Source organism: Pyrus communis, chromosome 5, assembly GCF_041283825.1.
Source record: "Pyrus communis isolate YQ-2024b chromosome 5, ASM4128382v1, whole genome shotgun sequence".
Taxonomy (NCBI): domain Eukaryota; kingdom Viridiplantae; phylum Streptophyta; class Magnoliopsida; order Rosales; family Rosaceae; genus Pyrus; species Pyrus communis.
Window position 1 is genome coordinate 6,483,481 of NC_142569.1, and position 16,500 is coordinate 6,499,980.

Below are 16,500 nucleotides of genomic sequence, written 5' to 3' on the forward strand. Positions count from 1 at the left end.
ATGCTTCCCAAGTGAGAATGTAAAACTGGTTTTCAGTTACTATGTCAAATATTCAGCATGCTATATATATATCATGCAGTAATGTCTCATCATTTGGAAAACTATCTGATAATAAATAGGACAAAAGACGTTAATACATGATGTTAATGATTTGATATGTGTGTGTTTAAACTATTTCGAAATGTGGTTCAATGATTAGAATTATTTAGTTTTTAAATTCTCTTTTAAAATTAATTCATGCAAAAATCGTCTTCGGTGTCGGCATTTTCATTTCTCACTCTTAGTCTTATGCAGTTTTTTTTTTTTTTTTGGAACTATTATTGGCACTTTACGTACGTCATTATGCCACTCTCAAAAAGAAAAAAGAATAAAAACAACGAGTGTAAATGTTATGTATATTTGTACGTGAAATATGATTCCCCTTCCCAGTATCTTTAAGTTTCAATGTCTCATGCAGTCGAGCTGCATTCATGTCTAAATTGTGCAAAGAATGAAACTAAAGGGAATAGAGATCTCATTGAGTTCCATGTAAAGTTGTTTACTCCGTCTCTCGTTCATACATGTAACCGAAGATTAAAAACTTTGATCTGGAAAAACTTGATTAGTATCTTTACAAAAGGTCAACTTTTTAGATTGACTTTTAATCAACACCCTTAGTTACTTGTAAAATCATACATGCAGACGAGAGATTTTTCAGTGTAACCATTATACAAGATGGTACACTACGTGTCTTATATAAATTGTGAAATATATGTGTTAAAAGGTTAAAAATTTTAAAAATAAAAAATTTCACCACTTACATAAAAACACATGATGTACCATTCGTGTTCCGTCACAATAAAAAATTTCTTTCATGCAGTGCATTTTTGCTCACCATCATTTAATGTAGTGTATGCTCACCATCCTATTTATCACCGTTAGATGAGTTTAAATTTTGAGATTTGTGTTTATCCACTACGCGAATCTTGAAATTCAAACTCATCTAACGATGATAAATAGAATGGTAAACATACACTACTTTAAATAGTAGTGAGCAAAAATGCTTCCCGTTGGCTGCCGGTATTTCTCCCGCAGCAGGCTGCCAAGATTGATTGACTGGACTCGCGCTCAAGCTGGACAACAATGGTCAACATATAGGAAAAATAAATGCACTCGGAATGATAACACCGATGAGGTTTTATTGCAGAAAAATAATTATATTTATAAATTTTAGTGTGGGTTCGATCATTTTCTCTTCTAACAACTTTAACAATTTAATCCACTAATAAAATTCTTTATCTAATAAAAATGATATATCCATATATACTTTAAAATAAAATGTTAAAATTTTCACATTGGAAAATTGACAAACAAATTAAAAAAATTGTTGAGAATGAGTCCTACATTAATGGTGAGTAGCCCAACCTGCTTATAAGTCCATGCACAATCCCTCATCTCATCAATAATGTGAGATTCATTTTCAATACACCTCCTCAAGTGTGGCGAATTTTCAAACGTAACATGTATACAACACAATGGGGTGACGTGGAGCGTGTGTGGCCGTTTGGCTTCACACGTGCGACAACCAGCTCTAATACTATGAAGTTGAGGTTTCACTATAAAACCAATTGGCAAATTGGGGATTAGCCCAACCTATTTATAAGCCCATGTAATGTCCCTCCTTTTATCAATGTCGGACTCATTCTCAACAAAAATATGGTTCTATTCATAATTGCACGGAGACCTTTTAAGATAAAACTCAACTTTAATTAGACTAGCACTAGCAAGTGGTTAAGTTGAAGCGATGTTGGAACATTGACTCATGACAACTTATTTACAAACTCATGTACCTAAATTTAATATATATATATATATATATATATATATATATATATATATATATATATATATATTACTAGAATTCTCAACAATGAATATAATTAAAATAAATTAATAAAATAGTTAATCAACTTGATCAATGATCGATGTTAATGTTCATAGTGTATGTATAAGTACTACGAACACATATTTTTGTGTATATAATTGATTTGTTAAAGTCAAAGCTTCTAAAGTGCTTATGTATATAATTAAAGAATTAAATATAATCCCAACTTACGAAACTATAGTTCATCTCATCCTCTATAAAATTAAAAACAGAGCAGTTTTTTTTTTTTTTTTTTTTTCAATCCAAAGGCCTTTCAGTGTACTAAGAACAGGAGTGTCACAAAACAATTGGTTCAATACTTGAAAAAAAAAAACTTTCAATTAATTATTTTATAACACTTGGTGTTTCGAACTGTGTTTCTGAGTACACTAAAAAATTTCTCCTTTCCCAGACTCAAGTGATCGATGATGGCACGCTATGCGACTTTTCGCACTTTTATAAAAAGTTTCCTTCAAATATTAAAAATGAGTGGGTGAGATGACGAGTGTCACATCCCGGTCTGGGCTCCCATCACATCCCAAACTCGACTTCACCGTAACACGATATTGTCCACTTTGGGTCTCGACCACACCCTCACGGTTTTGTTTCTGGGAACTCACACGAGAACTTCCTAGTTGTCCCAGTGGGTCACCCATCCTGGGATTGCTCTCGCGCGCTACTCGCTTAATTTCAGAGTTCCTACGGAACCCGAAGACAATGAGCTCTCAAAATGCCTCGTGCTAGATAGAGATAAGAATATACATATAAGGCTTACATGATCTACTCTTCTAGACGATGTGAGATGTTACAACGAGATCAAAGATTGTCCATCTTTCCAATTAGAAGTGCGTTGAAATTTTTACTAAAAATTTAAAATGTTTCTTCAAAACCAATTTATGCTCAAAAATACTTTTAGTAAAAGTACTTCTAGTAGAAGTATATTGAAACTTTTACTAAAAATGCAAATGGCTTTTTAACTCTACTTCTAGTATAGTTAGAATTGTCTTTGGTAATCTGCAAACGTTTTTAGTTATTAAAAGCACATTTAAACATATCCTTAACTCCATGTATAATTTACCTAGAAAAACTATATAACCAAATATTTGCATGATCAAATTTATGACCTAAATTAGCAAAGTCGTCTATCTATTGTTCATCGTTCATATTTTCTATTTTGTGGTTTTTTTTTTTTTTAATTTAATTTTTATCTATGACCTTTCGCTCACGTCACCATCACCTAGGCATAAACCTGCTGGGAGCTGGAGTCAACGGTTCACATTAATATGTTGATATTGACCAGGAGGAACATGACCACAACAATTAAACTTTGCTATAACAATTGGATAGCTTTCATTTTCAACATACGTAAGGGGGAAGTTAGGGCTCGTTTAGAAATATTTTTACAATGACTGAAAATATTTCTTAGTGAAAATAAATCTGAAATTAATCTCAATAAAAATCTAAGTAGATTCTAAAAAAACACTTAAAGTGTTTTCTGCAAGAAGCACATATCTGGTGCTTCCTAAAAAAACAATTGAAGTGCTTTTGACAGCCAAAATCAATTTACAAAAACACTTTCAATTATTCAAAAAGTAGTTTCAACGAGCGCAATTCAGACGCTCTTGACAAATTGAAAAAAAATATACAAAATCCTTGTATTTGGTTTTCTAGTCCTCCTCATATAGTGACCCTTGTATTTGGTTTTCTAATCCTCCTCATGGAGCGACTTCGAAAGTGTTCTTTGACTTAGTTCACTAGGAATCCCAAGTGAATCCAAGTTGTAATTTCTTATGTTTCTTAAAAAATAATAATAAAAAATAAAAAAAATATGATCGCAATTGAGCACAATCCCTAATGGGCTAATTTATTAATTAACACTTTGGGTCAAAAAGCCCAAAACGAGCTTGAACTTTATGGGCTTTAACAGAAATTGGACTGCCGAATCAGCCCCGAATTATATCGGGTTTTTCTAGGGTTGAACTTCGGGTCGTCAGGACACAACAGACAGAAAATCCATAAGGGGTATAAGAGTCATTTCATAATAACGCTATTTCTTCTTCAGTTGAAGTTGATATTTTCTTCCCCGGTCAGCTGTAAATCAAACAAAAACCGTTTTCAAGCAATCACCTTTCTTCTGCTAATTGCCATGGATGCCGCTTCGTGCTCAATTCTCCGAGCTCAGCCCTTTTCTTCCACCGCCGCCGTTTTCCCGCCAAGTAACAACCCCACCGCCCGCTTCTTCGCCCTCCCCAAGAGCAACCCCAACTTGGTCCCTTCATTTTGCTCCACTTTCCCAAGAAACTCAACTTTTCCCGGAAAATGCCTGCACTTCGATCGGTTCACCGCTTTCAGCTCGCTATCCAGCGCTCAGGACCAGAACCCATCTCAGGAACTCGCTGTTCTCCTCGAAGTCGACGGGTGGGACGATTTCTTTCTCCTTCTTACTCCAAGCATTTCAATTTAATTGCTTTCCTTTACTTCACAGCTTCTTTGTTTTATTTTTATTATTTTCTTGGTTTATTGAAGCTGTTTTTTGCTGCATTGTTCGAATTGGAGTTGGGTTTTCTCGGAGACCTTTTTCTTGATGATTTCTCTTTGTTTCTTTCAGGGTTCTTATGGATGCTTATCGGTTGGGAACCGCCAAACCTTCAATGCAGGTGAGAAAATGCAGTATTTTCATCCTGTTGTATTAAATTTTCTTGATTAAATTGTGTTTTATGTGTTAATATTACTGTATTTTTTCTTGTGATATATTGGCAGCATTTAAGAAGCTTGGACTTGACTGTGCAAGTTGGACAGAGCCTGTTTACTTGGATCTCCTAAGGTGGGAAATTAAAATGATGAGTAAAGATTCATGAATTTAGATTATTTAATTGGTTTCTTGTTCTTTAAGTTATTTATTTGGTTTCTTTTTCTTTAAGTTATTTAGTAGGCTTGAAATCATGATTCATGACTTGCTTCAATCTAGTATGAGTCAATTTAATTACATTTCCAAGTGTGTATCTGGGTCGTAGGGTTTTTCGATATGAAAAATCACAAGATTCTGACCCATATTACTTGTTCGTTTTACAATCATTCTTTGCCTTGTTCATCATAATTGGTTCGGATAAGCGTCTGGACTAAAGGTTTATCAATTTTTATACTTAAGGTTCTGAAATGTAGTTTATGTAATTTTTCAGGAAGAGCGCTGGTGATGAGCAAAATATGGTGAATTTGTATTTTAATCGGGTGTGTTACTCTTTTGTCGTCTTTGAAAATAATGAATAGCTGAAGTAGCTCTTCGAAATTTTCCTTCATTTAGTATCTTTTCTTCTGAATCTACGGTTAATCTGTCCTGCAGATTGGTTGGCCTAGTTCATTGCCTACAAGTGAGAAGGAGTCATTCGTGAAAAATGTTCTGCAAAGAAGGTATGGTCTTATTAAGGGCAAAGAAGGTATGGTTTTAGGGATGCATCTCAACATTTATTTCTGATCTTACCACTGAGATACAAGTCTAGACTTAGGTACTTGATCATACACAAAAGGAAATATTATAGTCTTTGAGTCAGTATTTTGATCATATAGTTATGTATACTGAGGAACAAAAATAAGGAAAATTTATAATTCCAGGGCTAATGAGGGATCTGCTTTCGGTTAATAACAATAATAAGAGAACTGTTTGTATATTTTTCCAGGGAAGGTGAGCAGGGCTGATTTAAAAACAACAGAACCTTTTTATTATTTTCCACTTGAAGCCACCTATGAAAATTATCAATTTTACACAAAAGAACTGGCTGCTTGTCTGAGATAAGTGCAAACTCATTTCACTTGTTACTTTGATAGCTTATTATTTTGTATCTTACAATACAAGGTAAAACCTTAAAATTACAAAACTCATTACTGAATGGGAGAGTAAATGTCCTTTTATTTTCGACTTGTATCTAAAAAGTAATTAAGTCATGCTTTCCCGTATGGAGAATGAAAGTAGCTAATATTAATTTGTTTTTGGCAGAAAATTGCAATGGATGAGTTTCTGATGTCAGAAAGCTTGACTTTACGACCTGGAGTTGAAGAGTGAGATTCTGATGACAGAAAATTTACTTGGATGATTACACAATCTTTTAGCTCTCAAATATACCGAGTCTAAATTTCTGCTTGATATTTTTACCTTCTTCAAATATGGATAGCGTGGACTAAAACCATGTGCAAAACCTCTTTATTTGCACTCATTTAGTCATTCTTGGCTTCAGCTATACTTCCGGAATTTCCAAAATTTGGAATTAGCTTAAAGCAATACATAGAACTTGGGTGTGAATATTTTTCACCATGACCAGCATTTGGAAATTCTGCTGAAGTGTTGCCAAAGAAATGATGTGAAATCGAAGGTAGCTTGCTACTTGTTATTTTATTTCAAGAATATACCAGACTTTTGCTCTCAGAAGTTTTGGCTTAGACTGGGCCTTAGGCATGCTGGGAGTTTATTCTTGACAAATATTCGCGAGTCTATTGGTTGATAGTCTAGATGAACTGATGATCCTAAATCTATAGGAAGCTAGAAGTGATGAACCATTGACAAACAAAAACAACTGGACTAGAAATAATCAGTTGACCTTTAGTGAGATTTCATTTGCATGTCAATGCCATGTCTAGTTGGATGTTTGTGTATATCCTGTTTCTCCATTGTTTCCAACAGTTAGGCTTATTTTCTCCTTTCCATTTGCAGGTTTATTGATGATACATACAAGTAAGGGATACCTGTGGTTGTACTGACAACTTATAGTAAGAGTGGGGATCGAATTGCCAGGTAATAACAAACATTTTATTCTTTGTTTTTATGCCTTTTTTTTTGTTGAGTTTCCAGACAGTTATGAACATGCTCTGGGCTTTGGAGACTATGGAATGCACTGTAGCTATGACTATAATTGGACAGTAGTTTCTTTCGATGTGGTCATAAAGGACTCAGCCACTGACATAACTGCAACTTTATATTTTAGTTTTTCATTCCAAATTTCTGCAATAGCACAGATTCTAGTGTCACTTGACAGCATATGCGATTTCCATTGTGGAAAATAGTACATAGAATTATGATAAGTTTTAATGCGACTGATTGATCTATTAATCATTCTTAAGCAACTTGTCATTAGCTCTTTGTTTGCAAGTTAAATACAATAAAAGTATGCTAAAAAATATAGTTAAGTACACAGAAAAGCACATATACACATACATATTTGTGTGCATATAATATTGAGCCAAAAGCTGCAGTTAAGTACTCTCTATTAATCCTTACCACCACATACCAGTTTTAGTTCATTATGTTCCTTATGGATGGTATAGGACTGTGCTAATACTCCATTTAACACTTTATAAATGTCAGATCAGTCGTTGGAAAGCTTGGCGAGGAAAGAATTTCAAAGCTAAAGATTGTCGGAGATAAGGAAATTGAACAGAGTTTGTATACCCAACTAGTAAACGATACAGGATTATCGTCTGGTATGGATGAGCAAGTAGCTAAGGAGGCAATAAAAGCAGGTAGACTCTTCATCTTGGGTTGATAGTCATGTATATGTTTTGTGATATACATTTTTCCAGTGCAGAAGGTTGGGTACTAAGGGGCTCTGTTATTGGTTTATGGGTCAGTTTCTGCTGAGAAACAAAGGATTGCAGAGGAGGTTGCATCTATGCTAAAGCTGAGTGTAGATATTGATACTAGCCCGTCTGAAAGGTTGGCATGTTTCATTGATTTTTATTGTTTGTTAATGTTAATTCGGTGCTTTCAGGGTTTGTCTGTGTCCACTGATTATTTTTGTTTTGTGGGTTTTCTGATGTTCAGGGTTTAAGAGACTTATGATTTTGTCATGTTTATATATGATTCTGCTTACATTAGACTAGGAAGAGATTATATGCCAATTTTGAACCGTTTGTGCGATTATGTATGATTCAGCGCTGAACTTAAAGAGTGATTTCATATATCTGGTATTTAATTCTTTGCTCTTATGGTCGGCAAACGCTGTGCAAGTTCTTGTCCTTGTTTTCTTTGCTACGGTATTTACTTTTCTTGATCGCAATTTAATATTTCAGCGTCATATTAGTTGTCTTAATAACTGAGTAGAGTGCTAGGCTGTCTATTCTATGACCGAATTTCTTGTTCGCTTGGGCTGATTCCAACGTTTGCTTAGAGAAGATAATTGCTGCTTTGAGAGCTGTATGCGATTGTGTTCTTGTTGCAGGAAGCCAGTCTGGTGTGGCTGGAGCTGAGCGAGTGGGCATGCCGTGTGTTGTTTTAAGAAGCAGGTGAAGGCTCTTTTTGCTTCATTAATATGTTCCTGTTGCAGATTCTCACCTACATTTTACGTGCTTCATTTTTGAATTGCTCAAAACAAATCTCTCAAACAATTTTTATCCGTGTTGTTTACAATTGCTTTTTCCTGTGTTCATGTAGTTTGACGGCTTAGAGCTGTTTTAATTTCTCAAACAATTTTTATCCGTTAATTTAACCGTGATAAAATTGTAAAAGTTCTCAAGAAAGAAGGAAATACATTAAAACTTTTTGTACCTTCAACAAGAAGCAAACTATTTTATTTTTACACAAATGATATTGGAGAGGTGGATTCAAATTCATGTTCTTAACCAATTTAACTACAAGTCAAACAAATTTAACGGACATAAAACAAAAATATCATGTACAAGAAATAAAATCGGGCATTAAACTAGTATTGATCAAGGACCAGGTGATAATCCTAAAATTGCGAGACCCACATTACACGCAGCCGCTGCCGTACCAAGTGCTAATTTTATAGCTATTTGCCTTTTACGGTGCTTATGAGCCTCCTGAAAATACAAAGTAGCAAAGAATTATAAAAGCTTCACGATATAATCTAGGAATTAAATTAAATTAAATGTAAGATAAGAGGTGATCCGTTATAAAATATACCACGTCTGAAGTAGCTTTCTTGATATGTTTCTGAGTCTTTTCTTTGAACTTGTCCCACAATTGTTGGCATTGTGCCGATGTGAATAAAGCATCCTTCAATGAAACCTAGTTCGGAGTTAATTCAGTTATATATATATATATATATATATATATATATATATATATATATATATATATCTATATCTATAATTCTTGTTTTATCTGATCTATATCTATACTTCTAACTATCTATTAATAGAATGTCTTTGCCAATTAAAAATCAATAAAAATATTATTATACCCTTCCATGCATAATTAAAAGAAAACCAATGAAATTACTCTTACCTTATACATAAACTACATATTAATAAAACCAGATTTGTCAAACAAAAACCAATAAAATTACTATTATACCCTTTATGCATAACTGAAAATAATAAAAAATAAAAAATATGGGCATTAAAGTAATTTCGCACGAACAGGTTTTTGCTGTATTTTTTTTCCTTCCTCACCCACATATGACCATAGTTTTACTCCTCTACTTCTCTCCCCCGCTTCCTACTTTTTTCTTTTTTTAATTTTAATTCCAATTTCTTAATTTTTTAAATTGTCATATATTTAAACACACAGATAATACTAGGGAGACTAAATTTGTAAAATTTGCAAATTAAATGATGTGTTACCAATAAGAATGAGCACGTTTATCAACGCTTAAGTAATAATCAAATAATCAAATTTCATGTCTTTTGTTTACAAAATTTTGTTTATAAATTTAGTCTTCCTAACATTATCCTTAAACACACACATAGTGTATGACTTTTATCTAGGGGGATACCAAATTTGTAGACTAAATTTCGTACACTAAATGATATAGAAGTTGATTAGATTATTACTTAAGTCTTGATTAACGTGCGTATTTTTTTTATTAATAACATATAATTTAGTTTGTAAATTTAGTTAACCTAACATTACTTATTATATAAATTAAGCAAAATACATTAAATGAGTAAATACCTTTTGCCAGCTCGAGGGAAGAGCGTCTTCAGTCTCTTTCAACTCAAAACTAACTTTTATAGTTGATAACCTTGCTATTGCATTTTCAGTCTCAAGCATAAGAATTCTTCTTATTGAAACCCACATGTCTTCTCCACCATGCAACAAGTTGTTCCTACAGTCAACATTATACAAAGTTTCCCAAATAAGTAATTTTCTTTTATTCTTAATACAATGATATGATTTACGCTGAGGGGTGGGGAGATTTTTCGGCTAAGCCTAAGCCCCACAATGACAAAGTCATGATAAATTGATAACGAACTTGTCATTCAAGGGAGTCTAACCTAAGAATTTCCACTTATAAATGGAGAGAAAATAGCATTATACTGTAATACAAGATGCTCCTAATTAAGTAATTTAAGTAATAATGTATAATCAACATATAATTTATTTAATAATTCTATATATTGAATGAAGCACATATAACTGACTACATTGAGTTTAGTCTCTAAGAAGTTAACCCTATCATTGCTCATACACTATCTATTAGTCTCTAAGAAATCAACAAGTTACTGGTATACGGTCTCTAATATGGAGATTGACTCCATCATTGTATGTGCGACTAACATATATTAGACAGTGGAACGAAATTAGTTTTGTGTAGAAATTTTACCTCATATTTGTCCTTCAATTCTGACAACTTTGCACTACGGACACATAATGCATGTGCATTTACATCACGTTGAAGCTTTTCTACAATGCTTGAGAAACTCCAATTACTATGTTGTACGGCAGCATCTGCAAGGATAGCTTGCATGGTTAATTCAAGAGAGTTTTAACGAAAAACCTACGGTATTGTTCATTTTAACGAAAAATCATATTTTTATATTAAAAAGTCAAACCTGGTACTGTTCACTTTACCCTTTATTTTGTCCTTATCGTTAAAACTCCAAGTTGTCAAGTCTTTTTCATTAATTTTCCTTTAATTCAATTCATCCAATTAAGTAGATGAAATGCCAACAATGATGTAAGTTTAAAGAAATTTGTGTCTTGAGAAACAATTAACAGAATGACAAAGGATATTATATATACCAGCACATCCTTGGCGAAATTCATGCATGGAAGAAAGAATACAGGCACGAAGAGACGCAGCAAATCCTTTTTCTGGGTCCAGTGACGTTACCCCCGCTTTAAACCTTTCAAATGCATTAGAGCTTAAGTGTCCCAACATGGTATTGTACACAGCCTGGGCACACTGTACAGTCCAGAAGAAAGCAAGATTACGAATAGGAATGGTAATAAATAAAAATAAAATAAAAGGGTGATTGACATTGAATTATGGTTCGGTTGAATATTTCATATATACATATATTATATAGGCGAAACTCTTATTTTTCAAATAACAACCTACCTAAATTTAAACATTCAAATAAAACCCAAATTTCAAATACCCTGTCACGTAGACAAATTTATGACCAAGTATTACAATACATTTACAACTTATGCCACAAAATCCTAATTTGGTCAATAAATGTTATTGCTCATCCTAATTATGATGAGCAATTAAATCCATATGGATATTTTACCTTTCTTGCATCATAAAATTAGCAACATATATAAATTAATTTACCAAATTAAAAAAAAGACATATCTTGTACGGAAAAAATAATATTGTTTGAATTATGTAATTACCTACATACAAATTAATTTACATACTTATAAAATATTATACTAATTTTCCTGCATTTTGAATCATGTAATTACCTACACACAAATATTATACTAATTACCTACATTTAAATTAATTTACCTATTCCAAAAAAATAAAAATAATAGTGATATTAGATAATGTTCGAATGTTGTGGGTTTGTGCTTGTGCGCAATTAAATAAACGTTTAATCTAATGTACATAAATCATGTAGGTAAATTAGACCATTTTGGAATTAAATTAGACCCTTTAAATTTGGTTTGATGGAATAAGTAAATTAGACTATTTTGTAGATAAAAATTGTGCGGAACATATAGCTTTTGTTTTGTGTATTAGGGATTGGAGTATTAGCCGAAGTTGTTTAGGTTTAATGTTGTGTTGGTAGGTAAATTAACTTATATATTTAATGCACAAAATTATGAAATTAGTATTATTATTTTTCAATTGGCACGTTAAAACAATTTGAAAGTTAATACATTGAATATAGTCAATATACAATGAATGACATGAATTATTTTGTAAAATATAATATAACAGGTCACTGATCCAAAAATCTCATCCAAGTATTAATAGGGGTAGTTTAGGTATTTGGAAAATACACAATTTGAAAAGTCAAACTTAATTAAAGAAATTGTTTAGTTGGAGGCTAGTCAATGGGCTTTATTCAAGAAAACAAAAGGAAATGGATTTTAGTAGAGGAAAATATAGTTTCAAGGGGTAATATCAAATTTTCAGTATTATATATTGTATCTCTTGAACATGCATTCCTCATACATGGAACTGCCTAAGAAACTGAACCTGTATATTTACCAAGAACATGAACTTACAAGCACAAATATCATACTGCTGTGCCCCTATTTTCTTGAACTGCAGTATGCAGACCTAACTAAAATTTTTGTTAACTACACTATTAGAAAAATACTCGTAGAGCACAAACTTACAGGCACAAATATCATACTGTGCCCCTATTTTCTAACATTAAGAACAATTTAGTTCTATTCGTATTCTTTTGTTTTGAGGGAAAAATACTTACTCAGTACAAGTTTACATTGGGCACAAAGAACCGTCCTAACCTGTAAACAATAAGTCTTTGACACAAAACAATTAGCCAGAGAGGAAGATAAAGTAGCCATACCTGCAATGCTCTCGACTCCAACATGTGTCGTTTCATCTTCCTTACACCTTCGTCATAGTACACGACCTCCTTGTCATATCTGTATGTGATGCACAAATAAGCAAGATATATATTTCTCAAGGCATACAAATAAAGTCATAAGTAGTAAAGCTAGAGTGGAACTTACTCAGAAAGATAGTTGTATAGAATTGAGCTGACCCTTCTACCGAAATCTGGTACAGGACCAGTTTCAGCAGCTTTTTGCAATGCCAACCAGCCCTAAATTATGTTCATGTAAGACTTTGTTCATGGTATAGAATTAAGTAGAAGAATTTCAAAGCATCAAATGGATTATAGTTAAGTATAAGATACATACTCTATTTTCCATCAACTGTTTGAATATATCGGTGGAAATCTCTTCACACCGCAAAGTGGCAACCATAACCTAATTAAGGTACAGTGTATGCATAAGAGAGGTGTGGCCACAAATGAATTAAATTCTTTAACTGGGAGTTGAGGAAACTAATAAACCTTGTGAGCAGGAAGGTCCAGGTCCTTGTTCAGTTTGATTACTCTCCACATCTCCTGTGCACTAAGAGAAAATCCTGAGGCAGGGACAACGCTCCTTTTATCACCAACAAGGCCTCCTGGAGAAATAGAATTGACAAAGCGCTGCCTCAGTTGAGCAACCTGCATGATATGTGCAGGCCATACTTGTAAGTATCTATCTACTAAACTCTAACAACGAATGAATTTACTTAAGGCTGTTTGACAACAGTTTTCGGCTTTCAATTTAACAAAAATAAAAACATATATACTATTCGTTTGGTAACTAATTAATTAAAAATTTCGGGGAGGTGAAATTTTGAACCCATGCATGGGTACAACCCTACACCCTATGTGGATTCATACTCTCAACACGCCCCCTCACATATGGTAAATTTCTTAGCCTAATGCAGGTGCGGCTTTCGAACAGATGCTAAAACATACCCCAGGAATTAAAACCCAAGAAAAAAGAAAATGGAATGGGCAATATTATGATTTTAGGACATGGTGAATTGCTTCTGATATATATAGTGTAAGGGTTACCTCCTCCTTGAACTTCTCCTCCTTCTCTTGATAGTTGGACAAAGCAACTACTTGTACCCTTATTTCAAAAATGTTAAAATCAGAGACAAAGAACACGCAGGCTGTCAGACTGTCAGCTAGCAGTGGAAGGTGTAAGAGATCGAACTCACATTAAAAAACACAGTGAGCGGGGAATTTTTATGGGCTTGGGGCTTTGAAACTGCATTCCACATCTGCAGAGTGTAGAATATAGATATATATGAGCAGATACAGAAGAAAAAAAAAAAAAAAAAAAAAAAAAATAAAAGAATAAAAAGGGGACCGACAAAACTACCTTCTCTGTGTCTTCCCTTAAGCGCTTCTCCAGCAGTACAAAAGGGGCCTAAACGAACACCGGCAAACAAGACAGTTAATATGTAAACAAATTTAGAATTTTTCCCACGCACTCTTTTTATCCTCTTACACACTTTTCTTTTATTTCTGACTATCAAACTGAAACAACTAACAAAAATTAATCAAAGGTGTCTAAAGGAAAGAAAATTGACGTGCATTTTCTATCATTTCTCTATATTTTCTATTTAAAAAACATCATTCTTTTGATATGTTTCTCAGTACCTTTGATGGCTTGTCACGCACAACAAACATTAGCGTCGTTTTCTTAGGGGGATCGCTGAATAAGCGCATCATAACCTTTTACATATTCACAAACATTGACAAAAACCAAAAAGAAGATTCAAAAACCAGAAAATGTCAAATAATAACAATGAATGTTGAGATATAAGTACATGGTTACAGTTAAGATGAGCACCTGAAAAATAGTTTTTAGTAAAGGTTTGCTCGCAGCATGCTCCCGACCGATATCATGGTACCACCTGTATATATATAATATCCAAATAAGTACAGAAGATTTGATCTCTGTATATGGCTAAGATTGGCCATCAGTCAAGTAATTCCTGGGTTATCTAGTTAATGAGCTTACATATTTATGAGCAAAATGTCTGAAACTGCCAGCGCAAATAGGGCGATCCGTTTCTCGAATGTATTGTCATCCTGATTAAACCAAATTGCAGAGGAAGAAGTACGAAGAGTGAATATATACGAGGATTTGAGCTGTATTTGCCATATATATTATGATCACTTATAATTACATGAATTTGTTCCAAATTAATTTCATTTAAAATGTTGCCTTTTTTTTATTTATTTTTAATTTTAAAGTAATGTTAGGTAGATCAACTTTTTAGATCCAATTTATAAACTATGTGTCAGTGTCATTATAAAAAATAAGGACTTTAATCAATATTAAACCCTATACTTAAATAATAAGTCAATCATCAACAATCATGTCATATCCCTAGATTTGATATTTGATGTGCTCTTTGAAGTTCTGCAAGCACATGAAATCGAATGAAGATTCTCTTTGGATTCTCTTTATGAGGATATCCTCTATGGATTCTCTTTGTGAGGATCCCTGGGATCCATGAATCGTGTCCGTTCATCATACATCGTGTGGTCAGAAATCATTTTAAGTTTTATTATTCAAAATTGAACACAAATAGTACCTAAAGAAAATTGACCACATAATGTACGATAAACGGATACGATTCACATGTCTCCGAAATTCTCACAAAGAGGATTTAGAGAGGATTTGGATTAGATGAAATCAGCCTCATTTTTGTGCGGCTACATTAATTATGGTTAGTGTCCATATATGGTGAAACGGGTGACCTGATATGTGACCACGTTAATAGTGTACGACAATTTAGCGTTTTAAATAGTGGGAATTATTTAGAAAAACACCCATGAGTTTTTCTTCTGCTTTCCAAAAATAACATTAGTATAAGGTTTTAAATTATTTTCAAAAAAAAAAAAAAGAGAAATTTTATTTGAATCCATATAATCTCTTTCTACACCCAACTTATTTTTTATACCTATATAGTTTTTAATTAAATTATCAATATCTCTTTAAACCCAATTTTACTACCTAAACTACCCTCACAAACCTAATATAATATGCAAATTTATCTTTACACCCATTTTAAAAATAAAAATCCAAAATTAGTGTTCTACAACTACTTTTCCACAACTTGTTGATTGAGAGTGTAATGTCCATACATATATGGAATCGTGTTTGATGAATTGGTCAAACAAGCAATTTGGAATCGTGAAGTTATGTGAGCAGACAAGATTAGATGAAGTAATTAACTCAAATGTTATGGTGTTTTTGTGCTTATTTGATATTGAAATGTTAAAACAATATGCTTATTTCTCTTACAATAGAAATCGAGTTGGTTTTAATCCTTGTGTGCTTTATCTGAATTGCATTCCCATTGTTTTTATCCCATAGCCGCTTCATAAACAAATGCAGTAGCATTTTTCAAATGCTTTAATCTCAAGTTTTTACCTTGGTTTTAAGATTAGGTGTATTGGGTGGTGGAATTGTAATCTGTAAATCCATATTCTTAGGCATCACTTGGGTTTTAGCCACAATAATTCAAATCTGCATGAATTATAGGACTCAAAATCATTTTATACATACACATACACTAGTAATAATAATTAACTTAGGCCCTCAGTTGTCATTGGAACTGGAAGTGGGTTTATTGATAAATTTTAGTTTGATTTCTGATTTCATCTTATATTTGATGATAATTATAGAATAGGGTAAAACTGACAATTCATATTTTCAATTTAAGTTGGGTGTAGAGCGAGGTTATATAGGTTCAAATAAAATTTCTCAAAAAAAAAAATCATTCTGTTAGTTTTTCCATCTAAAAACTGAGATGTCATGATAAATTTTCACCAAATGATAAATTTTAGGGAGTTTT

At 32.9% G+C, this 16,500-nt stretch overlaps 2 protein-coding genes, 2 long non-coding RNA genes and 1 pseudogene across 5 annotated transcripts; 2 read left to right on the plus strand and 3 right to left on the minus strand.

The window, feature by feature from the left end:
- Positions 1-3,982: 3,982 nt before the first annotated feature.
- On the plus strand, positions 3,983-8,434 carry LOC148696631 (CBBY-like protein; annotated as a pseudogene). Its single transcript, XR_015962384.1, has 10 exons — positions 3,983-4,321; positions 4,512-4,560; positions 4,664-4,727; positions 5,083-5,131; positions 5,244-5,311; positions 5,578-5,956; positions 6,606-6,686; positions 7,257-7,411; positions 7,472-7,604; positions 8,110-8,434. The product of XR_015962384.1 is annotated as a CBBY-like protein (transcript).
- Positions 5,904-8,334, plus strand: LOC148696632 (uncharacterized). The gene is made up of 5 exons (XM_088693326.1): positions 5,904-5,956; positions 7,257-7,411; positions 7,520-7,660; positions 8,110-8,173; positions 8,322-8,334. The coding sequence occupies exons 1-5, from the start codon at positions 5,904-5,906 to the stop codon at positions 8,332-8,334; spliced, it is 426 nt and encodes a 141-aa protein (XP_088549452.1).
- On the minus strand, positions 8,397-9,847 carry LOC137726941 (uncharacterized). Its single transcript, XR_011067703.2, has 3 exons — positions 9,807-9,847; positions 8,814-8,918; positions 8,397-8,710 (listed from the first exon to the last, which is right to left on the minus strand). It is a non-coding gene; the product is annotated as an uncharacterized LOC137726941 (long non-coding RNA).
- A 50-nt stretch (positions 9,848-9,897) lies between these two features.
- Positions 9,898-13,747, minus strand: LOC148696633 (protein ROOT HAIR DEFECTIVE 3 homolog 2-like). Its single transcript, XM_088693327.1, has 8 exons — positions 13,697-13,747; positions 13,139-13,297; positions 12,984-13,052; positions 12,795-12,886; positions 12,629-12,707; positions 10,878-11,040; positions 10,459-10,583; positions 9,898-9,960 (listed from the first exon to the last, which is right to left on the minus strand). The coding sequence occupies exons 2-8, from the start codon at positions 13,187-13,189 to the stop codon at positions 9,898-9,900; spliced, it is 642 nt and encodes a 213-aa protein (XP_088549453.1). The 5' UTR covers positions 13,190-13,297; positions 13,697-13,747.
- A 101-nt stretch (positions 13,748-13,848) lies between these two features.
- Positions 13,849-14,555, minus strand: LOC148696634 (uncharacterized). The gene is made up of 4 exons (XR_015962385.1): positions 14,484-14,555; positions 14,291-14,365; positions 14,010-14,057; positions 13,849-13,908 (listed from the first exon to the last, which is right to left on the minus strand). It is a non-coding gene; the product is annotated as an uncharacterized LOC148696634 (long non-coding RNA).
- Between the last annotated feature and the right edge of the window lie 1,945 nt (positions 14,556-16,500).